This window comes from Ceratotherium simum, chromosome 22 (assembly GCF_057802395.1).
Source record: "Ceratotherium simum simum isolate JZ-2026a chromosome 22, ASM5780239v1, whole genome shotgun sequence".
Classification (NCBI taxonomy): Eukaryota; Metazoa; Chordata; class Mammalia; order Perissodactyla; family Rhinocerotidae; genus Ceratotherium; species Ceratotherium simum.
The window spans coordinates 18,567,215-18,591,759 of record NC_141921.1 but is presented as its reverse complement, the minus strand read 5'-3'; the positions used below and the strand labels follow the sequence as shown (position 1 = coordinate 18,591,759).

Here is a 24,545-nt window from a genome sequence, read left to right as displayed (position 1 = left end):
TGGAAATGACATAATCTCTTCATCCTTGACCCTTTCTTGTTGCTTTTGATTAAAGAATAGTCTCACAAAAAATAAATAAATAAAAAAAATAAAGAATAGTCTCATAGAAATTCTAACAGTACTGTTTTGCTCTTTCAAGTTGAGGAAGGAGGTCTTTTTATCAGTTTTGGGCTTTGGTTAAGTAATCTCGGAACAGTCTTATGGAAATTACGTTAAATAATCAAGCCAAATGAGAGCACACTTGCAAGAGAGCTAAATCTTGTAGTCATAATCTGTGCTGCGTGTATCATCCTGGGAGGCCTTCCGAAGGCATTATCATCCCTGGCATTCTGTTTGGCATTTCTGTGTAGCATCGTCATTCGTGTGATATGCCACACAAGAAGGAAGACCGTGATTGATTTCTGTGGTTAAGTGCTTTTTTTTTAAAATCTCTTTAGGGTCTGGTCCCAATCCAGCATTCCCTTTCCTGCTGCTCAACTCTGTACTAAAGTCATACATCTAAAACTTAAATAGGCCATGTTTTTTATGTCTCTGGGCTTCTGCGCATGCTGTTCCCTCTGTCTGAATAACATTCTCATACTTTTCCGACAAGCAAATTTGTAGCATCCCTTTGACACAGTTCAGATGTCAGCTCCTCTGTGGAACATTTGCTACTCCCCTCACCCACTCCAACCCCCCAGTGCCAGCTGGTTATTTCCTCCTTTATCCCAGTGGGCTTTTACACCCCCATTCTAGTGTAGGACAGAGGATTATACTGTTTGTACGTGACAGTCTCTAACAATTAAACTATAAGCTATTCAAAGGTAAGAATAGATTTGCATCTTTCACATAGTAGTAGGTATCATACATTTGCTGTTAGTTGAGTTACATGAATAAGTGAAAGAGGAGGAGAAAAAATAAGAATAGAAAGAATGTGTCCTGCTGTCTCCTTTTGGTGCAATTTTAGTAAACTGGACTTCTAAGCCTCTGCCACTCCAGGGTTAGTGTTAGTAGATGCTTCATGGAAAACGTTGATACTTAATTTGAAAAAGGAAAGATGAAAAATTGGTGTTGGAAGTTTGCAGAGGTGAGTGGTAGCCCAGCAGCTTGTTGGGTCTGAGTGGAGAAACTAGAAGTCTTGGTGTACATTTTGTCCTAGTAGTTGCTCTTCCTTCTGTAGTAATAAAATGGACTCTGGGAAGGCTGGTGATGTTTTTCCAAAATGCTCCACTGCCTTCTTCGACATAGAGTTGAGGTTTTCTGTTGATCTTGGAAAAGAAAGTTCACCTATGTATGTTAATTATACAAAATCTCAAATAATAGCTGTTCCTTTCACAGTGTGATGATGCAAATTCCCAGGTAAGCATATTGGGTTTGGTGAGTCACATTTCAGACCACTTATAGAATCAGTCATTTGACACCTAGTCCCAGTAGGAATTTTGCTGATTTAACTAATCTCTGACTTTGCACCTTTCTCTTCATTGCAGCTCTGAAACCTAAAATTGATTTTTATTTCTAGAATTGCATCCATCATTGAGCATGTGTTTAAATACCAGTTGTATCCAAACAAAACAAAAAAGAGCTTAAATTGCAAATAATCGAGTAGTGCTGGTCAAGAAGCCCTTTCCTAAATCCTATCCATGGTAAAGTTATGTGGTTTCCCCCCAGCCCAGTCTTGTTTGTTAAGAAAAAAGTTCGTGGGCTGTTCCTAAAAGGCAGCTGATAAATTCACCCTCACGCTTTTTCCATACTCGTCTACCCCCACCCCCAAGCAAATTTTGGAGACAAGGCCTTTGCTGCTGTGATGGGAAAGGAGCTCCTTCCCAATTTCTTGTGTGAGGTTAGTGCAAAGGTCAGAAATAGCCATAGCACACTGGCTGAAGAGAACTGTGTGTTACTAGTCAGGTGCTTCTGGCACTGGCCCTGTAGTCCCTGAATAGAAGAAAACACTGGCAACTTAGAGGAATGCCCCTGAGGCAGAAATCTCATTTTAATCTGCATATTACAGACTGGTAAACTTTCTTGGGAAAAAAAAAAAAAGACTCTCACAATGCACCTCTATATTGTGCTGGCAAGGAATCTGATATTGTTTGGGGCTACTTTTCATGAGGGCACTGTTAGAAGCCGTCATAAGTTTATCCTGAAACCCTTTAATTGTTTGAAGCCCTGCATAGGTTAAGAACAGTTTTGCTCTGGATCTTGTATTTTCTTCATTTCATTTGTACCTCCTTTCCTACCATATTTTCTGAAAGGAAGGACTAAGCCAATCAGAGTGTTTCATGCTGCCTGTCGTGTCCTGTTGATTGTCCCCACCGTTTATGCACGTCTTGTTACTCGTTTCAGAAAGATTTCCGAGTACAGGAACTCCCACTGGCTCGTATTAAGAAGATTATGAAACTGGATGAAGATGTGAAGGTGAATTAAATTCATTTTTATTATTCATATTGAAGCTAAAACGATGGGTAGGTTATTGCTCATTTCTCTAGAGCTCAAAGTTTAAACAGAAATGAAAATATTATTGTCTGTTGCTTTTTGGTTTGGTTCCTATCTAAAATTAAGTGAGCTGAAATTGAACAGTTTTAATTATCATATGATGCTTCTCTGAAAACTAGAGACATCCTGTTTTCTAGATGTTGAAAAGATGCTGAATGTTTGCTTTTTGAATCACCCAGTTCTTTTCACCATGTGGTATAAACATGTATCATCAAATCAACAGGAAGTGCCATCTTCCTAGCATCGTATTGCTGTCTCTAGTTTGTTGATCTGAGCTCTAAGAAATGTTTGATAACGATATTGCACCTGTTCTAACTTTTCAATCTGTGAGTTGTTTTACACAAATTATTCCTGTGAGGGTTTACTTGGGTGTGGCTGTTGCTACCTAGGATTCCTCCCATTACAACTCTCTCAGGAAAAGAGCAACTCTCTCTCCTTACCACTCAAAATTAAGTCTCTTATATTTGTATAGAAAGCTAATAGTTCATAGCAATTTTCCCTTTTATTAGCTCACTTCCTCATGGTAACCCTGTTAGATTTGATAGGATAAGAATTATTTGTTCTATTTTATAGATATGGAAATAGGCACAAAGAGGTTAAAAGTTACTCAGAGTAGGAGAACCAAGATCCCAATTCTCATCTCCTGCTTCCGTAACTCCAGAGCTTTTCCCATGGCTTCCCTACACAGACCACCTCACCAGGGGTTCAGAGCCTTGTTTGACCAAGAGCTTAAACTTTGAAGTCAGACTTGGTGAGACAGCTTACATTACTGGAGCACTTACTGTGTGCCAGGCCCTGTGCTGGGTACTTTTACATATATTCTCTCATTTGACTCCCACAGCAACACTGGAAGGTTATCCTTTTTTTCAGTATGTGAAAAAATAAAGCCCAAAAGGATGGGAAGCCTGAGATTTTACCTAAATCTGTTGACTCTCAAACTCATTGTCTTTCACTACATTATCTCTCCTTGGATTTGAACCTAAATGCTACCATTTACTGGCTCAATGGCCATGGCAAGTCTTCACCTCTCCTAAACCCTAGTTTCTCTGAAAGGCTATTATGAGAGTAAAAAAGTACATGATAGGTGCTAGATAAGTAAGTATTCTTTCTCCCTCTTCCCTTCTTCTACCTGCTACCTGCTTTGTCCCTACTTTTGGATTTATTTTACTTGGAATCTCTTGAGGCTACCAACTTCTCATTTGCCAACCCTTGCACCGTAGTCTGGTGGTAGGACATGAGGTAAGGGACAAACTGATTTGAATGACTTGCTGGTGATTGACAGGGAGGGCCTGCATCTATTGCAGATGATCAGTGCAGAAGCCCCTGTGCTCTTTGCCAAGGCAGCGCAGATTTTTATCACGGAGTTGACTCTTCGAGCCTGGATCCACACTGAGGATAACAAGCGCCGGACTCTACAGGTAATATCGTAGACTTACATCAGGAAAATTGGGCAAGCAGCTGCCTTTGCCTGCTTCTCTTGCATGGCTTTGGACCAAAGATTGTTCTTCCTTAGGCCTCTGTCAAGCTGATGTGTGTAATTGGCATCTTCCTCTACTGTTGAGAAGCAGGCATACTTTATAGCCATGATAGTATTTCCCCACCAAGAATCTTAATTTCCAACTCTCTCATGGTTTTAACAGCTCAGTGACTAAGTTCTTCACTTGGTGAGCCCTCACTATAAACACAGGCTTGAGTGTTTATATTTCCAAATGTAAACAGTATCTGGTTGGAAGCCTTGAAAGGCTCCAGGAAAGGACAATCCCAGGAAGAATCAGTCTCACTAACCTCGGTAGCCTTTTTGTTTCTTGTCTGCTTTCCTGGGAAGCCTTTCTTCCTCCTTTTCATTTTCTTTTTATTTTAATCCAGCAAATCAACATTCATATTGTATGAAGACCCCTTGGTCGTTGGCTCTAGAGGCCCTGCTCTCAACAGCCAGGCCCTAGCTCTTAGAAGAAAGGTTTCCCAGATGTAAGAGGAAAAGTAAATGACAGATATAAGACAGTGACAGTATTTTAACAACAAAGCCAAGAAAGTAAAGTGTTTTCTTCTCTTGTTTCCTTTTACCTCCAAAACTGAAAATGCATGCATTTATTCATTTATTCTACAAATATTTATTGAACACTCACAATGTACCAAGCACTATTCTAGGCTCTGGGGATTAATACACAAAACAGACAAAAATCCCCACCCCTGGGAAGCCTACTTTCTGTTACAGCTAGACACTGAGAACTACTTTATGCTGCCTCGAAGGAAGTCTGTGGATCTAGAGAGATCCAATTAAAGCTACCTTCAAGATCAATTCAGATTAAAAAATAAAATGGGCAGAACACTTGAACGGGCCCTTCAGGAAAAAAGATATCCAAATGACCAATAAGCATATGAAAAGGTGTGCAACATCATTTGTCATGTGGGAAATACAAATTAAAACCGCAATGAGATACTGGTTTACACCCACTAGAATAGCTAAAATAAAAAAAACTGACAATACCAAATGTTGGCGAGGAAGTGGAGTGACTGAAACTCATACACTGTATTGCTGGTCAGAATGTAAAGTGGTAGACATTAAGCACTTTGGAGAACTATTTGGCACTTTCTAGTAGAGTTAAACATATCCCTACTCTATGACCCAGCCATTCCTACTCCTAGGCGTACACCCAAAAGTGTATAAGAACGTTCATAACAACCTTATTGATAATAGCCAAAAACTGGAAACAACTCAAGTATCCATTGAGATGGGAATATCTAAACAAGCTGATGTATTCATAAAATGGATTACTACTCAACAATAAAAAGAAACAAGTTATTGATCCATATAACAACATGGATGAATCTCAATAATATGTAAGCAAAAGAAACCAGAGAAAAAAATTACATAGCACGTGATACCATCCAGTATCCCCATCTGTGGTGATAGAAATTAGAGTTGTAGTTGCCTCAGATTAGGGGAGAGGGTAATTGACTGGAAAGGGCTAGAAGGAAACTTTATATTCTTATCTGGATGATAGCTATCTGGATGCCTGTATTTATTAAAATTCATCAAGCTGTGTATTTAAGATTTCTGTATTTTACTGAGTATGAGTAATAATTCGGTAAAATATTAGCATTGAAAAAGGCAAAATAAAAATGTTAAAAAGACCAGTTTATGTTAACAAAATCCTGTAGAACACTTTGGTGTATATTTGGAGGTGATTATCATTTCTTTTTCTTTTTTCCCCCTCATTCCATCCACAGGTGAGCCATTTAGATAGCTTGAGTAGGTGACATCACCAAGAATGTGATACTATAGTGTACTAATCTTAAATGAGACCTGGCAGCCTGAGGATGTGCCCTGCTTCAGTTGGGAGGGTTTATTATCAAGCTGGTGGTTGGCGAGAAGGGTGGACTGGAGTTTTGCATTTCAGTGGCTTGGGGCCATCACAGAGACAAGAGAAGGAAAAAGCAGAAAATTTCCATCCCCTCCTATTTTATCTGATGAGTCACCCTCTCTTAAGATGTGATATATAGAGGTTGCTAAGGATTTCTGTTAGCATGTTGACTTTTCTCCCTAACGTTTTATTGTGAAAAAATTCAAACATAAGCAGAGTTTACAGTGAACACCTGTATACTCACCATCTAGATCCTACCATTAACATTTTACTCATTTTATCTCCATATCTATCTATCCATCAAGTCATCTCTTTTTAAATGTATTTCTTTTTTTTTTTTTTTTTATAATTTTATTTATTTATTTTTCCCCCAAAGCCCCAGTAGACAGTTGCACGTCACAGTTGCACATCCTTCCAGCCGCTGCATCTGGGACGCGGCCCCAGCATGGCCGGAGAAGCGGTGCGCCGGTGCACGCCCGGGATCCAAACCCGGGCTGCCAGCAGCAGAGTGCATGCACCCAACCGCTAAGCCACGGGGCCGGCCCATTAAATCTATTTCAAGGTTTATTTTCCTCTAAATACTTTAACATGCACATCATTCACTGGATAGAGTTCACTATTTTTTCCTGGTTTTTTGTTTTGCTTAAATATTTTCATACAGTGAAGTATACAGGTCTTAAGTATACATGGTATGTTGGTTTTTAATGTAAAAATCTCTTTATTATTTAAAGAAAGAGAATGTCACTCTTAGAAAGAACCCCATTGGAGCAGGCCTTGGTTTTAGTATCATTAGTCACCTGACTCCTATGTTCTCTACCCACCCCTTCCTCTATTCTAGTAACTTCAGACTTCCAGTATTCATATCACATTAAGCGATATTTAAACCATGGATTTAACATTGTGATTTTGAATTCCAAAATACAAATCATAGCCTTGTGGGAACTGACATCTATAGATCCAATGACTAGAAACTATTGCAGAAAGTTATTGAGTTAGGATTTCAGCTAAGAGATTCAAAACAGATTATAATTACTTTTGAACCAAAGAGGCAAAATATTATTTAGGGCCATAAAAAGGTTATACAATTGAATGATAGCATGACCTTGCTAACCACAGAGGGAGCAGAAACCTGCCAGTTGAGATTGCTAGATTTGTACAGATTGAGCTGAGGGATGATAATTTAACAATCATAGGACCTTCGGACAGGATCCAGCAGAGGCAGTGGTAGTTGGAGGCTCAAATATTCAGTTTGTAGAGCTTGAGATACATGTATCTCTTTTTTGTCGATGTCTCTCCATCAAGTCTGATCATTTGAAGTTTATAAGACTTGGGCTGTGCTTATTTCAGCTGTAGACTGGACCGTGGGTAGGTAGTTAGGCTTAGAAGTCTTCGTCTTATTTTACTTGTAACTTGGAGGGTATAAAGCCACGTGAACTAGTTCTCCCCAGGCTAATTTTATACCCTTTTCTTTGTTACAGAGGAATGATATCGCCATGGCAATTACAAAATTTGATCAGTTTGACTTTCTCATCGATATTGTTCCAAGAGATGAACTGAAACCTCCAAAGCGTCAGGTGAGCTGAGAAGGCATTGCTGCTGCTGCAGCCTGAAGAGCACCTTGCATACTGGTGTCAAATATGCTCCTTTTCTTTTCTCAGCACAAGTCATTGGCTATTCCTTTTGCTTCTCTTTCTCTAGACCAGATCCATCCTTAACATCTCCTTCTGTTACTCATTTATGGATACTTTTAACTCAGTGCCTCTGAGGTGGTATTTCAATGAAAAGGGGCTAAATGAAAATTAAAGATTTTAGTTACAAACAGTAAAGTTCATTTTAGTGTTTCCTAGAAAGTCTATGAGAGTTCTTAATCTGGGATGGGAGAACATTTCCAGGGAGTTAACAGATTTTAGATTTTTAAGACATAGCTTATGTGCACAGTGGTGTTTGGAGTGAGTGGACCTGGGTTTTTCTCTTTCTCTAGATTGAAGTTCTCTGTATAGTCCTCTGGCTACACATTAGAATCACCTGTTAGGGTTTAAAAACTACCAGTGCCCAGGCTCCACCCCTCACCAGCTGAATCAGAATGTGAGGGGGAGGCCCAGGCATCAGTACTTTTTACAGCTCTCCAGATGCTTTTAATGTGCAACCAAATTTGAGAACTACCACTTAAACCGTTTTCTAAGCAATCATGAGAAAGTATGTGAATGTCTCCCTTTCCCTCTCTTCTGCCTGCTCCTCTCCAAAGGTCACATCGATTGTTTTTCAGCACCTTGGGTGCATAAAACTCTTAATTGCAATTGTAATAGACCTCTATCCTGTATATAGCTCATTGTTTTAGGCACACAGGTTGACTCATTAGGTGTAGTCGAGACACCTGAGGAATAGTGGCAGCGTCTGGCAGGAGAAAAGCTGTGCCTTGTACTGCTTGTTTTATTTTGTTAATAAAATTTTAAGTGTTTTTAATGAATTATTTCATAGTATGTTATCTTAGAAACAGAGTCATTCAGTGACAGCCATTCTCCCATGCTGTCTCATATTAATAACCAGTCAGAAAGTGTAGGAGAAGTGGGCATCCTAAAGGACATTTGTAATCCTGACCCTGCCTGGGGGCCTTTGTATTAGCAAGCCCTCTCACCTCCTTACTAGAGCAGGGTGCCTCACTGCATCTCCGTTCTTCCTGGGCAGTCTTTGCTACTGTAAACATCCTTGACTGGAAGCTGTAAGGTGTTCAGAGGAGCTTTCAGTCGGATGTTTACAGCGGCAGGCTGCCACGGTCATCCCCGGCTATGCATCGCCTTTGAAACGTTGCAGGTTTGTGCCCATGGGCTCAATTCCTCCTCTTGGGGTGCTTCCCTCCTCTGAGAAGCCACTACAAGAGCTCAGACCACTTCTCTTCCTTCCAAAACAAATGATACCATACACCTGCTTTCCTTGTTGAAATTGGTTTCAGAAGCCTCCTTTAAAAACAAGGTGGTGAGCTCTGTGACAAAATCAGGTCTTGCTCACGCTCATTATGCTAACTCCTGGTTGTTCTCTGTGGGCTGCCTGCTGAACCAGCTGGCTGGAGAGAAGGGTCATATCCTGTCCCTTCCTCCAGAGTCCTCAGTGCTTGGCTCTCTGGTGTCAGAGAGCTCCTTGTTCCATCCTAGCCTGACTCAAAATGCTGTGATCCATCTCCTTTTAAAGAGTGTCTAGGTGAAACGGCTCCTTGCTGCCTGGATTCACTTCTTTGTAGGTGTTCAAGTCATTGATTGGCATCCTATTCGGGACAGCTGCTGCCTGGCCTTTGAAAGGTTGAGATTGCTGAAAGCTGGTCTGAAATTCTAAGATAGCACTTTTTAATCCTCTGTAGACATGAAGTTTTCCCAAGCTCCAAATTGGCTGGCACTTCCTTAAGTCCTTTAAAAAAGCGCCTACTCTCCAAAACTCACCCTTTCTGAAGGAGGCAGCAGTTCACTCTTGCTACTGAAGCAAATATACTTTTTCCGGTCTGAGGCTGTCTGCATAACGCTGTAGTGATGGCCCTAGGATGTGCTGCTGCTCGTTCTCTCGCATTGTCAGTCTCCACTTCTGAGAAGATTCCAAGAGCAAGCCCTTTGGTTGGGGAGGCCACTGCTGAAGCTGGGCCAGTGCCCCATTCTGGATTAATCCAGTCGTTCAGAGATTGTTTTAGTACTTGGGTGATGTCCCACTGCTGGGGAAAGGAACTAGCCAGAAATATTGAGTTGTGGGTCTAAGGCCCTTGACTTCTCAGAGATGCTTGGGAATTTCTCTTGTTCTTTGGGGAAGCAAATAAAGACTATTCGAAAGCAGAAGGTAGTTGATGCCTGACTTCTATCCAACTAAAGCTATGAGTTGAAAGTTCCTGCCCATTGAAATGTCATTTTCTCTTCACCCATTTCTTTAATTTTATTTATTTATTTATTTTTTCCCCCAAAGCCCCAGTAGATAGTTGTATGTCATAGCTGCACATTCTTCTAGTTGCTGTATATGGGACGCAGCCTCAGCATGGCCGGAGAAGCGGTGCGTCAGTGTGCGGCCCGGGGGATCCGAACCCGGGCCGCCAGCAGTGGAGCGAGCACACTTAACCGCTAAGCCACGGGGCCGGCCCTTCACCCATTTCTTTAAACCAAGCATAATCATTCCCTTGCTAGCTTGACCTCCGTTGGCAGAATGAGTCATCATAATGCAGAAGGACCTTAGATGTGTCTCCTTTCATTCTAGTGATTTGAGAACAGTAATGCCTTATCCTCACGACACAAACCTGCGTGCCTCTGCTTGATGCTCAGTGTCCTAGTGACTGGCTACTTCATAAACAATTGAGAGAGTGTAGTAGGCAGCATAGGAGAAGCTCTTTACCTCCTCTAACAGCTGTTGGCAAGGGGTATTTTGCTTTTGAAAGGGGTATTTAAAGTTTGCTTTTATCTGACAAAAAGGCCATACTCACTTGCAGATCATCTGCAGTCAGGAATAACTGGAGACTGAACAGTCACAGGTCAGGGCAAGGAATGCCTCCCTAGGCCCTGACTTCCTCCAAGTTGGTTCTGAGGGATCTCAGTCCTCTATACCATCTCATCACCCAAGAGGTTTTTCAAGTTAGGTCTGGACTTGAGTGATTGACGTTTTTTAGAAAATGAGGAGAGAGATCTCAGGGGAAAATAAATACATTGAACCTACTCAAGAGCTTTGAAAATAGCAGTTGGCCTCTGTTTCTTGCCTAAGCAGGATATCAGTATTTTATCCCTGCCACAGCCAAGATCTAGTTGACAGGGTGACCTTTATTTATAATGTTGAGAAGATGGAGTTGAAATGGAGGTGGTGGTGTCACAGTTAAGATGTTTTGGAGACTGAGACTTAGATGAAAATAAAAGGAGACTTCTATATTCTTCTGCCTCAGCATGATCATGTTCAGAGTTCAAACTGTTTGAGTCTGAAGCACAGAATACATTAACCTAGAAAGTTGGTTCCTGTTTGAGAACTAGCTTAGAAACCCAGAATGTTACAAGTGTCTCTTTAGGCTGGGTGGATGGCTATCAGCAAACCTTGTCACGCAGAGACCCACGTTTCTCAGAGGCTAGATGTCAGCAGTCCTAGTTTTAGTATCCTGGGCCCCCAGTCACCAGGCAAGCAAAAGAATGGGCCCTGTCCTACAGGGGACATGCACTTCTCCCCGCACTATGGCCCCAGAATTCTAGAGATAGGAAAAGAGAGAATAGGGACACACTTCTGTTGGTAACAGCTGTTGGGTTCAAGAGAATTTGTCATACTACCAACTTGGGTTAAAAAAAGTACTTTCCTACCTGCAGCTGTCTGCCTGGTTCTACAAATCCATTCATAATTCAGCAAGTGCCTACAAGGGACTGAATGGTAGGACAGCGGGGAGCAAGAGAGACCTAGGCTTTGCTCTTCTAGGGCTTCTATTCTAGCAGAGGAGGCAGTGAATTTGACAAGTACAGAAATGTAATGAGGAAAGGACTGTGGAAGGGCAGATGGGGGCACCTAACCTAGTGAGGGGATGGGGTCAATACCAAGTTCGTAAATGTCACTCTGAGGAGCTTTGAGGCAGTCTGCAGGGTCTGTATACCTTGAAGAAGTGTCTTTTCCTCTTTTCTTGAACCTGGCAAACTTAGCCCAGAACAAGGAAGTGAGTAAATTTGGCTGATATTTTTGCTCAGCCAGCCCAAGTTGTTGTATGTTTCTTTTGTTTTTGTTGTCCCAGGCAGGGGCACCGTGTGTCACAGGGCCCTCCGGAGCAGACGCCGATCTCTGTGTCGGTGGTCAGGGGCTGACCAACCCCGGACCCTCAGGCTGTAACCATGCCGTAGTGTGTGTAAACATCCTACACTCTCAGCTGTGAGCTCAAGGTGGCTGGGAGAGGGTTGTTTACTCCTTCTGCCATGGAAAACGTCAGCTGAAGAAGGAACAGTCTCTTCACCCAGCAGATCGGACAGGATGCGACCTCCCTAGTCAGCCAAGGCAGCACCCCAGCGGAGAGCTGTCGTTCAGGCCCCCTGGGTTGCGCTTCTGTGCCTGAGTACAACCAGAACCAGATGTGACGCTGGATAGATGTGGCCCTTCATAACCACAGAGCTCTCCACGTGCTGTGAAAAGCTGGGCACTTGCCTACCCGTGCTCTCGATCCTGACCTTTAATTCTGAAATTCCAACCTAGGAAAAGCCCTGTTTCCCTTTCCCTTGCTCTGTCCCTCCAGAGGTGGTGGGAACAAAATAGAGAGAGTACTGCTTATTTGGGAGTTTGGGAGCCAGCCTGAGAGCATGTTTGGGTAGCATCTTCCCAGTGCTCGCAATTAGCACTGTTCTCAGATCACAGGCCTTGACAGCATTTACTGACAAGCACTGCTGGTGCGTGGTTTTAGTTTCGGTAATTATTTGCTCATTTGCAACTCATCACGCAATGGGTGATTACTCCGTACTTCAGAAAATTGGCTGTATGTTTTGTGAAGCCTATGGAATCTGTTATTTTTAGTTTGATTTAGCACAACTGGTCTCTCCGAATTCCACTTTCCCTTGGCTTCAAATGTGGAGAGCTCAGCATTCAGCAGGCAACTGTGCAGAGCCTGTTTGGGGGAAGAATGGAAATTCACTGCGGTGGCTGCTGAATCAGTTCTTTTCCTCTTACCTGCCTCTCCTTCTACCCCACAGGAGGAGGTGCGCCAGTCTGTGACTCCTGCAGAGCCCGTCCAGTACTACTTCACACTGGCTCAGCAGCCCACTGCCGTCCAAGTCCAGGGGCAGCAGCAAGGTCAGCAGACCACCAGCTCCACTACCACCATCCAACCTGGGCAGATCATCATCGCACAGCCTCAGCAGGGCCAGGTCTGTGCGCTGTGGAGGGTGCCCACTCAGCAAGACAGCCCCTCTTAGGTTTGGGATGGAGGGACCTTGACCAGGGCAAAGAGGCAGTCAAATCATTACAGAACACTGGATTTGAAGTCTAGAAACCTGGGCTTTTCCCCAGATTCAGCCACTGAGGTGACTGAATCTCTCTGGGCCCTGGTTTCCTCACGGGTCAAGTGAGGAAAGTGCAGTGGACAAGATATTCTTCAGGATTCCTATGAGCTAAAAAATTTTAGAAGGAAAAAAGTTTCTATAATGCCCTTATGAAGACTAGTGGCATCTCTGTAGAAGGTATTTTAAGTGAACGCCATGCCTGCTGCCTGGTGTGTCTGCACCAGAATTGGAATTTGTACTCTTAAAAGGGAGATCAGACATCATTACCAGCTTGCATACCTTTCCTTCCCTTCTCACCGTCATTTCTCTGTCCTACACATTTGTGTCAAGTGACCTTCTCTTTTTACAATAGTAATCGGAAGTTTCTTTCTTTCCCCAGTAGTAGTGTTGTGAGAGCAGTAACATCTACGTTTACTGGGGATCATGAGAGGCTACAGAGAACTGTTCTCTAAGCTGCAAATCCCAATTCCCTGTCAATCATTAATTTATTTATTCATCAAACATTGAGCATCCTCTGTAAAGTCCTATGCTATGTGTTGGGGATACAAGCATGAATAAAATAGTCCCTGTTTTTAAGAATTCACAATCTAGTTGGGGCTACAAATACTTGGAGATTATACCACCACGTGGGAAGTGTAAGATATTATGGATTGTGTAGAGGATGTTATGGGAGCACATCAAAAAGAGGGACCTAAAAAAGACGTGAGGGAGGTGGTAGAAGAGGATGTCAGAGAAGGTTTCCTGAAGGGAATAATATGAGTCTTAGAGGGAACAGTGGAAATCAGTCAAAGAGGGGAAGGAGGGCTTTCCCAGTAGAGAGCACAGCACAAGCAAAGGCTTGGAGGTGAGAAACAGCACAGGGATTAGAGGGAAGGTTAGGTTAGCATAGGGAACATCTAGGCAAGTCTGAAAAGATAAGCAGAGGACACATCCTAGACAGCCTTGTGTATTCTAATAAGGAGCTGAGTTTGCCTAGAAGAAAAAAAATTGAGGCAGAGGTAGATTTAAATATTAATAATGATTTTAGGATTTAGTCCCTATTCATTTTTTTATCCAACAGACATTTATTGAGTGCTTACTCTTTGCCAGACACCACGCTAGGCAGAAGGGGTTCAAAGGTGATCGCAGCCCAGTCCCCGCCTCAAGGTGTTCACTGCACCATGATGTCTAAGGGATCTTTGGCTAATGATTGTGCCTTTGCAGTGGTGAGAGCTTTATGGGCCAAAGGCCTGATTCCTTTATAGAGCGAACTTTACGGGAGGCTGCCAAGGGCTGGCTCTGATTGGCTGATCATCCTAAGAAGCTCATGGCTGTTGTGCCCGGACAGCAGGGCACACCATACATAATTTGATAGCTACAAAGCTAACACAAGCCCTTGTTTTCCTGAAATGGTTTAGAAATACCTTGGAAATCCTTTTGGGAAAATTTAGTTGGTATAGTACAGTGATGAGTTGGCAGTATGCACTTTTTTGAGTCGGCAAGAATTTCATCTCTCCTCTTCTCTGCCACCCCAGACTTGCTCAGCTTGGAGCTAATCAGGCTTGTGAGGATGGTGAAGTTGGTCCCTCTCAGCATCTCCCAGCTATTGTTTTACTGTCCTGCTGGTTCAGGGTGGCCTTGTGCTGTGTCACACCTCCTTGAACCCCTAGTAATCGCTATTTTAAGTTGAGTGCAAATATCCAGAATTAATATTAAAGTTGGAAGGAAAGCATATTTTGGTTAAGTGAATCCTGTGTTTTCTGTCATAAAATTGGCAACCTTTATTCCTGGAGGTTTGAGGAATAGGCTGAGTTGCAAATTGTGGTGTGAGAACAGGAGGTGTTTCCCGTTGTCTGAGCCCACTGCGTGTATTTTTACATAGATTCCTCTGTCATCTTTCTTCCCTACCCTCCTCCAGTTTATAGTAATTTCTCCTTACCTAGTAATCCTTTGAATCTCCTCTGTAGCTCCCAGAACACATCCCCTTCCCTTGTAACTTGAGATGCATAGTAGACCTATGCAGTCAGAATGTAAGAGCATCAGAGTAGCAACATTGATTGAAGCCCATGATTCATGGAGACTCCCAGAGCCGCCTTATTAAGGTGATTCTTAATTCAGAGTGGGGAGAGATCACACCCGAATTGGAGGTCCTCCCACCACCACCACCAGCAGATGAGCAAGATATGCTGGGCTCACTGCTCTAGGTAATCTGTAAAAGGTCACATCGAGGGCTGAAGTTTTGAGATTTGAAGAAATGACTGACTTTTTTGACAGTTCAAGCCTTTACCGTCTCTCAAAGGAGCAAGTTTCATAGGACTACAATCCACTAATTGTGTGTGTGAGAGAGACAGAATCTGCCAAGTCGTATACATTGGCAGAAATTTCTTAAATCTGAGTTTCCTGTTTCTAGAAAGTTAAAGTTCTTACTTTCTCAGATTCTCTTACTTAGGGGTAACCTCAGTTAAGATCCAGGTCCTAAGTCTGTCCAGGTGTTAACAGTGTTTGTGTCTCCTGCGGGAAGCTGTGTTGTGATCCAGGGCAGCCAGCTGGCTGGTGTGGGCTGGAGTCTGTCTGCTGCTTGAATGAGGGTGAAAGCCAGTGTGCACTTTATTTTCCTTCCAATGTCTTGCATACCTAAGAAGGAACCCAGGATCCTGAAATTAGTAAGTTCACACTGACTCCATTTTCTATTTAGTTTGCCCTCCAAATTCTCCTGCTCCAGATTTGACTTTGGCCATTTCTCAAGTGAACTGTCATGGTTGCTTTTGATTCTTTTGTACTGTATGTGCCTTTCTATCATTGAACGGGCTTGAAAACTTGTAACATTTGAAGCATAGAGATGTTTGGGGCCTAGGCAAATATTATGAGCCTAAAAATCTGTTTGGCTTTCCCATCTTTTATTTTGGAGAGTGACTTTAACAGTGCTCTAAGCCAAAGGACTCTGTAGGTTGAGTATTTTTATTAGTATTGCGATGAGTGCAGGCATTCATGAAGGGGGTTTGCTCCTAGTTAACTGCTCCTTGTTGACCCCTTAGTAAGCCTGCTGGCTCTGAGCCAGAGCTCAATCAGCTTTCTCATGACTCTTCTTTGCAGACCACACCCGTGACCATGCAGGTTGGCGAAGGTCAGCAGGTGCAGATAGTCCAGGCCCAGCCGCAGGGTCAAGCCCAGCAGGCCCAGAGCGGCACTGGACAGACTATGCAGGTGATGCAGCAGATCATCACGAACACAGGAGAGATCCAGCAGATCCCGGTAAGCCCTGCCCCGCCTCCAGGTCTGCATGGCACTGTGCTCAGGGTTACAACAGGAAATAGTAAAGATTTTATACACACACACACACATATATATAATATTGTATGTACGTATGTGTATGTATGTATACACACACACTTTTTTTTAACCTGTATTCCCGTTATGCCAGACCGCTCCACTGTTTACTCACTGCTTTCCTTTAATCGGAGTTTGGGTTCACCACTGTAGGGCAGCTCCTCTCAAGTTCCCCTCACTCCACCTATGCAGAGAAATCATTGTAACCACGATTCCATGCCAAGGCCCAAAGGCCCTGTGAGGCAGTCCTGTCTTTTGATTAGCAGAGAATAAGAGGGAGGTGTGTAGGGAAGGCCATAAATACACTTGTTGCATATTCATGAGTCAGTTCCCAGTGGAGCCTGCAGCAAAGTGTATTTTTGGCTTTCATTTAACTTATCCATTCCTTTGCTGTGGACCGATCTGCTTCCTGTGTGCCTTGAGGGATTTCATTTCTTAGATTTGTTGACCTTTTTACTTGTTCTTTTGTAAAAAATATCCTTAACACTTGCCGTCTATACATTGGTCATTTTTCCACCAAAAATTGTGGAGAGTGAGTGACATGGAGCAGTCCTCCTATTTCCTGCCCCTGCCCTTCCTATTGTAAATGAAATGTAGGCAGATAGAGAAACTCACTTGGACTTGGTTAACCACTTCCTCTTTGAAAAAAGCTCAAAAAGTATCCTCAACTCTGTTTTTAGAACTGTTCTTTTTATTAACATAGTAATAGGTCAAGAGAAAGCTTAGAAAAGTGGAGAATGTGCATCTGTGTCTCTTCTGTGTCGATGTCTCTCTCTCTCCCCCTCCCGCTCACACACACACATACACACACGCACGCTCACGCATCCAATATCCATCAATTCCAGGTGCCTTGCTTCACTGTTTCAGCCAACCCCAAGACCTCTCTCTTGAATGGTTCTCATTTTTGTATGTGAAGGCACCAGAACAAGTTCATTTAAGCCAGAGTAGAGTTCTCCCTTCGCAGCGTGTTTTTAACCCTCTGGGGCACAGAGCTTTAGCATCGGAGATTTGTTGCAGAATGCAGGACCTCGTCTTCACTGTTCTCAGATACCTTCTGCAGGAGTCGGCGTTTCTGAACTCAGAGTACTCACGATCGTGATGACCTTCAGGAAGGAAACTTTGCTTCTCTTTTGAAAGCCCAGCGGGTAGGATTATTTGCTCTGTAATTAACGTAAAAAAGCTGTGAGGATCCCCAGACCTATCTAACCTTGTGGTAGATGGACTAAGGGACAGAGCATCACCAGATGTCTAAACCTAAGCCTAAAAGAAGAACTTCTTGCTTCTAAGAACTGCTTGGAACTCTTTGGCTCACAGCTTTCCAATCACATTTGAGTTTTTGCAAAGAGCTCTTCCCAGCTGGGAAATGTAAAATCCCTATGGCTGTCAGTACACCTTCCCCCACTTCTAGGACAAGACTTTAGTATTTCATCTTGTGTTCCTTGGCTGGAGTTCTGCTGACTCCTGGGACCAGCCACCATCAGTCTGGGCAGATGAGATTTCCCAAGCCTCCACCCAGCTGTCTTCATCCCCACAAGCAACTTGACGTTGTTGCCTGGAAGCTGCATTATGGAATTTAGGTGGGGAGTTTGGGCCTGGCCTCACAACTTCCCAGCAGCAACCCTTGGCGTATTCTCAGGAAAGAAATGACTGCAAGTCACAGTATCTTGCCCTGTCTCCTTTGAATCAGATTCTTAACGGGTTTAGATTTTGTGTCCCTCAATCTTGCCTTAAGCGGACAATTCTGGTCTGCCAGGAACTTCAGTGTCAGTCTTTTCTTGGTGGTTCAAATCCTCTTTGAGGCTGGAAGTTTCAGAGCAGTTTGATTTAACACTGCATGCAGGAGTGTAGCTTCATCCTATCAGCATTTTCCTTGTGGAAGTAAAATTCCCTGCAATGAAGTTAGCTCTTAAAGGTAGGGGAAAATTTGCTCCAGGACAAAGGCATGACTTGCCTGTTAGCTTCGAGAAGCTCACCCTTGCAACAGAGGCAGGCTGAGCCCCCAGACAGAGAAAAAGACCAAATCTGCCAGTCTTCCGGGAACCTCTTTCACCCCTCAAGTCCCGAGTGTGAACGCAGTCCTCTTCTGCTAACTCGTTTCTGCTGAGCCACAGTTCCTCTCATGTTGTAACCGCCTTGGTCATCTCCTCATCCTCACGCTCGAAGCACTAATACTTTTATGGTACACTGGAGTGTTAAGAGCCTGAGTTAATGCTTTTAGCACACAATTAAATGCAGAATGTGGTATTATTGTATTATCTGAGACTTAATCTTAAGCATGAGGGACTCTAAGGGCATTTTTGTAGCTTTGGTTTCCCATGATTGGGTTTTCTGTGAAAAGTTGATTGATTCATCTTCCCCTTGGGAGGTGTTTGGCCAGAAGCTAGTGCTGAACACCAAGGATCCTAAAAGTCACAGAGACCCCCGTTGGTCCTGGCTCTGGGGGACAGAGATGGTGAGGCAGGCCAGCTTTTTCTTCCAAGATGTGCAGTATGGGGTTGGGCAGTACTAGGGCTGTGGCACGGAGTGATGGCCATCTGCTTTGGGCTCCTGGAGGACACTGGAGCTCTTCTCAATATTAGGTCAGCCATCCTGGGAACTGGGATGGGGAAGTGTGGGGATGGAGGCGAGAAAGGCCCACACTTAAGGTACAAGCATTCCAATCATGTCAGACAGTCTCTGGATAAAATCCTGAGATAAATTGTGAGCAGACAGCTAAGAGCCAGTGAATTCTGAGGGGGCAGCCATGCTGTTCTCACATATGTGCCCAGATCCTCTGGGAATTGTTTCCAGGTCCATTCAGGGAACATATCTTCTTTTGTGTTGTGTGACTCATGAAGTGGAGATGATGTGGTTTTGCTTATTTTGACCTTTGTTAACAAAAAAGGAACTTTTCAGGGGGTGGTAGGGGACTATCACCATCTCTGGTCATGGAAAGTTTGCCCATTTGAGGTTGCACTCAGTCTGCTGTGGTCTGTTATCTCTGCCCTGCCCTAGGTGCAGCTGAATGCTGGCCAGCTGCAGTATATTCGCTTAGCCCAGCCTGTATCAGGCACGCAAGTTGTGCAGGGACAGATCCAGACGCTTGCCACCAATGCGCAACAGGTATGTGCCTCAGAGATGCAGAGCTTGAGCTGGGGACCAACAGAAGCTGGCTTCTAACCGGACAGGAGTGCTCAGCACACCACTCTCTCACCACCTCATCCTTCAGCAAGAGCCACCTCCACACCCTGCACATCTATTCTGCACCCCAAAGAACAGATGGGGTTTATTGGAGGATTGGCTTCAAAGTGTCTCTCTTACCATCTTGTTCTCAAGGGACACAGAAATGCAAGGCAAAGGAAGTCTCAAGGATACTTGAAGAAAGTCTAATGTGTGTGTGTGCATGTCTGACCAGAGGAAGCGTCTTGACGGACTGCCTCAGTCAGGCTGAGTTTCCATCTTTAAACCTGAATAGCGGTTGTGTTCTGGCACCTCCTGTGCCCTTTGGAAAGCTTACTTAGATTTTACCCCACCTCCTCATGCACCTCCTAAGCAGAGATTACCCCCCTCATCACCTCTCATGCCCTAAGATATTGAAGGCCATGAGCCACAGGTGCTGAGGGGGCTGCTTCCCTGACCTTGGGAGTTGGGGGACATGGACATCATTTGCGGGGGCTAGGGGATGCTGGTCAAGGGGGAGGTGTTGTTAATGGATTCTTTTGCCTCAGACCCAAAAAAAGCAGCAATCGTTTAAGAGCTGGACCCATCTGGCCCAGTTGCGTTTCTGGTGATGTATCTATTGACAGTGGTGACAGAGCTGAGTTTGTAGAGCAGGTCTCTAAAGATCTCATTTGGAAAAATATGAGGAATGAGCCAAAAGCAAAGCTTCTGAGTTCCATATAGTCTCTGGGATTATTAAAGGGCCCACTCTAAACCCATTCCTTGGCTCACAGAAGGACTTGGGCTTCTCGCTAATTTCCTTGGGGTTCACTGACTTGGAATCAGATCTCAAGACTGGTCATACCCTTGGGTACCACCCCACTCTATCTTCTTGAAAAAAAAAAAAACCTTGTGAGATTCTAACCTGGGATCCAAAAACTTTTTATGGCATGGGGTGGGAGGAAATGAAAAGGAAGAGTTCTTGATTTCCCAGAGGTCAGTTTTGGGACCAGAACTAAAGCTAGGGAGAGTTGGGTGTACAGAGAGGAGAAGCAAGAAGACGGCACCTGAGGGCAGTCAGAGTCTGCCTAACAAGAGACTGTAATCATGACAACCTGCACTTGGTAGGTGCTCAGTAAATGTTTGTTGAATGAATGCTGAATAAATAATATGTAAAGGGATGTAAAGGTAAATGAAACTTTCTTCTCAGCTTATGTGAAGGGCACTCCTGTCTGGCCACAGGGCACAGTTAACCTTCTCATCTATGAGCAGTATTTTCCATTTGTCTCAGGGTCATTCATTTATTCTGTAGACGTATCTTGAATACTTCCTTTGCATTGAGAGGTATAAAGACAAAACTTAGTTCCTGCCCTCAAACAGCTTATAGACTGGTGGGAGGAGAAAGACCCAAAACAGGAACAATTGTAAGAACCCCTCACACCTGAAAGAGTAAGACGCTCTTTCACACCTGTCCCCTTCTTGCTCCTCATAGCCTCATGTCTAGGCCTGCTGGGTTGTTTTTGGCGGTTGTGAGGACACTCGAGAGGACAGTCTTTACCTTGCTGGTTGGCTGTGATGATTTCAGGAGATGGTACACAGAGGACATTACTAGTCACGTGTTCCATAGATACACATACGCACACAGGCACGCGTCAGTCTTCTTTCTAGTCTACCAGGCTGTCTCCAGCAGCTAGCGTTATATATGATGTAGTTCTGCGTGTCAGTAAATTTCTTTTAAAGTCCCCACTTAAGATTTTAAGTACATGTAATAAATGTTTTCCTTGCTACCGCCCCCTCCACCCCTGCCGGCCCCCCCGCCCAGAGGGCTGCACGTGGCCTCTCTCGGAAAAAGTACTTCATAGGTTTGCCACAAGGGCTTGCAGGGCCAAGGCTACCTGTTCGCCAGGGTGTGTCATATTCCAGTCAGATAATCTGGGTGATATGGGTTTGGTTTGGAGCCCACCTTCTAAGAATGAAAGGGACCATTTGGCACTTTGCCCTGTGTTTTGCAGTCGGCCTTCACTGGCCGAAAGACAGACTCTTAGGGTTTCTGCCTAAACCGTAAATGTTATGCCCTGTCATGTCAGCACCTAGGAGCTAGGTGTTTTGTTTGACTTGAGCCTCAGGCCCCACGAAGACCTTGCGGTAAACAAGGGGGGGAGTAGATGGGCATTAAGAGAGATGGTTGTAGAAGTTGTATATTAGTCCAGGGTCCTCTATGTGGTGCCAGCTCCGAGTAGCCATCAGTGCCAGGGGGTGGGGAGGGCGGGGCCCCTGCTCTCGCCTACTCATCAAGCACATGTTCTATGCCAGGCCTCATTCTGGGCACTTTATATGCTTTGTCTCCTTTGATCTTCACATCTCTCTCCTTGGTGGTGGGCTCGTGGACTACATAGAGCCTGCAGCTGACATGCCTACTCTGTCATCTTGATTCCTACAGATCACACAGACAGAGGTCCAGCAAGGACAGCAGCAGTTCAGCCAGTTCACAGATGGACAGGTAGGACACCCAGCCTGGGGAGGGGCAGAGGGTGAGGAGTTGTGGGGAGTAGTGGGTGATATCTGTGAGTTTGGATGGTTAGGGCAACTGTCCCATCTTCTGTTAACAATGAGTGGACAGAAATTGTTAAAACAGGTGCAGTCTTTAAATCAGGGTGACTATCCTTTAGTTATAGACTTGTGGGAGCTGCAAATAATCTTAGACATTATATAGCCCCAGTCCCCCTTTTACAGATAAGTAGACTGAGCCCTAGAGATGGGAAGTGCCTTGTCTGCTCGCTCAGCTGTTCATTGCAGAACCAGGACTAGAATGCATCCTCTGTAGGACTAGTTTTTCTCTAAGCCATGCTGCTTTTTAATAACATGGATCAGTTGAAATGCAGAGAACATGTGATCTCTCAAGCTCTTTTGGTTCCTGGAATTCAGTAATTCTAAACTCACACGAGGAAAGAATCTTCCCTTTTCCCTCTGCCTTTCCCCTCACACTTGGTCCCAGAGACATGCCCAAGCTTGTGTTCTCTGCTGCCCAGAAGGGAGAGGAGCTGGCAACAGGACCCCCCTCTGGCTTTTGCCAACACCAGGTGCTAGGCTCATATGCTAGGGCTCCTGTGGCAGGGGGTCTTGATTTTGGTTTCTTTTGGGGACACCTGAGAAATCAAGTGTCCACTTGGCCCTAACCTTCCATAGTGGCTATGTGAGCATCTTCTCCATCCCTCACTGGTCTTGGCTGTAGTAAGTGCTTAATCCCAGGCCACCTCCTCAGCTGGGCCCGTGTAGGAAATGCAGGTTCAGCGTAGCCTCAACCTAAGCCAGATACTCTGAGGAAAGGAGGAGAGGGGGTAATCCTACTGCCTCTGCCAGTGAGGATTACCAAAAGAGTTGGGGAAATGCTGACTTCCAAGCTGCTGGTACAGTGGTTCGAATTGCTTGTGTTTGTCACAGAGGAACAGCGTGCAGCAAGCTCGAGGCTCTGAGCTAACGGGAGAGGCAGAGCCCAGAGAAGTGAAAGCCACAGGAAATGCAACTCCCTGCACCTCTTCCCCGCCCACCACACACACCCCCTCCCACCGGGCTGGTGCCTCCTGTGTCTGCTGCTCCCAACCCCAGCAGAGCTCCACATCCCCTCCTCCCTCTGACGCCTTGCAGTGGGTGGTGGTTGAGGTATCTGGGGCCCCCAACCAACTCGAGGCCCATAGGGAGCTGCATGCCCCTCTCCCAGGGGTGACCTCACTCTCTCCTCTCCACCCCTCGCAGCAGCTCTACCAGATCCAGCAAGTCACCATGCCTGCCGGCCAGGACCTCGCCCAACCCATGTTCATCCAGTCAGCCAACCAGCCCTCCGACGGGCAGACCCCCCAGGTGACCGGCGACTGAGGGCCTGAGCTGGCAAGGCCAAGGACACCCAACACAATTTTTGCCATACAGCCCCGGGCGAAGGGCACAGAGTCCCTCCCCAGAGGACCCGGCCGACCTCAGCGCCTCCAGCAGGCTAGGACACTGGTGCACTACGCCCGACATCTGGGCGCCGAGATTCTCCAACAGAAAGATGCAATATTTTTTATTTCTTTTTTTTTTTTTTTCATTTTTTTTCTCCAAGGAATCAATATTTCAATATGTTGAGCTGTGTGTCCAATGCTATGAAATGAAAATATTAAACGACATATTTATGGCATTTTCGTGAAGAGTGTGGTTAAAGAAATATTTCTTTTGTTTTCTTTTTTTTTGGTTCTTACTGCCACTTCTTTATAGGAGCAAATCTTCTCAGGGGTATATGTTATCTCCTGATTCTTGGAACAGCTGCTGCCCCCAAGATTTGCTGCCTTGTGCTGCCCTCAGATTAAATTAGGTGAACGCGTGTAGCTTCTTTTTCACTACTAGTCCTCCCCCTGTGCCCTGCTCTTGCCCCAGACGTCTGCGTATTGGCATCCAGAAGCCATGGAAACATTCCTTGCTTTTAAGAGATGAACTCATTTGCCACCAGACTGGATGGTTTCATTCCCAAACCCTTATCTTCCAGGGACCCAAGGAGACTAGAACTTTGTGCGTTTGCCCCCCCGACCCACCTATTTTTTATTTTATTTTTTAAATGCATTAAAAATTGTGCTAGTCTCCATTGCTGCATGGACTTCAAACTGCATGAAATGCAATAAATCTCATTTTAAATAATTTAGAGTCTGGGTTTCTGTGTCGGGGGGCATTTATGGGGCCACTTTCCTTGGGAAAGGCTTGGAAAAATTTGTTTGCCCTCACGGTGAGTGTCTGAAGGAGGGAGGGGTGTCCAAAGCTAAGGGAACTTAAACTGCATATCTGATTCGAACTCAGGCCGTCAGCTGATTTTAAAAATGAGCTTCATCACAGTCTAGTTGCTGCTCAGAGGTGCCTGCCTGCCTTACTTCCTAGACTACCGCATGTGGGCCAGATTGAGCTGTGTTTGCTCTGTTGGAGGGTCAAGAGAGCATCTCTCATGGAGAAAGCTCTCTGTCTTTCAGACAAGGACCCAAGTAAATCCCTCCACTCCTGCCCTGGCATAGGCTGGCACTCTGAGCTGCCTGCTGTGGCCGTGCCCAGTGGCATCTGCCGTGGAGGGCAGCCCAAGCTCCTGTCAGCCACAGATCAGAAGGGTTCTACAGCCAGGGCCTGCTTCCTATTAATTGAAGCAGGAAGAATAGAAAGAGCATTCCACTTCTTCATTGGCCATAGAGGCCAGTGGTGAGCCATTTTTCTTACCTTTACCATACCATCCTTTCTAGAATGAGGCCTGTTCTCCTGGGAAGAGCAGAGAACTGGGTGCCAA

General features: G+C 44.7%; 1 protein-coding gene across 14 annotated transcripts in view; it reads left to right on the top strand.

The window, feature by feature from the left end:
* NFYC (nuclear transcription factor Y subunit gamma) overlaps positions 1-23,917 on the top strand; it is a 64,188-nt gene extending 40,271 nt beyond the window's left edge. For 9 of the 14 annotated variants that reach the window (XM_087446186.1, XM_014784210.2, XM_087446187.1 and 6 more), the window contains exons 3-10: positions 2,323-2,394; positions 3,777-3,890; positions 7,316-7,411; positions 12,500-12,673; positions 15,881-16,039; positions 19,109-19,216; positions 21,693-21,752; positions 22,694-23,917. In XM_087446186.1, coding sequence (XP_087302312.1) covers positions 2,323-2,394; positions 3,777-3,890; positions 7,316-7,411; positions 12,500-12,673; positions 15,881-16,039; positions 19,109-19,216; positions 21,693-21,752; positions 22,694-23,125 — 1,215 coding nt within the window. In that variant the 3' untranslated portion in view covers positions 23,126-23,917. The remainder of the gene's footprint in view (positions 1-2,322; positions 2,395-3,776; positions 3,891-7,315; positions 7,412-12,499; positions 12,674-15,880; positions 16,040-19,108; positions 19,217-21,692; positions 21,753-22,693) is intronic. The other 5 variants (XM_087446183.1, XM_087446191.1, XM_087446190.1 and 2 more) reach the window with 3 other exon arrangements.
* Positions 23,918-24,545: the final 628 nt, after the last annotated feature.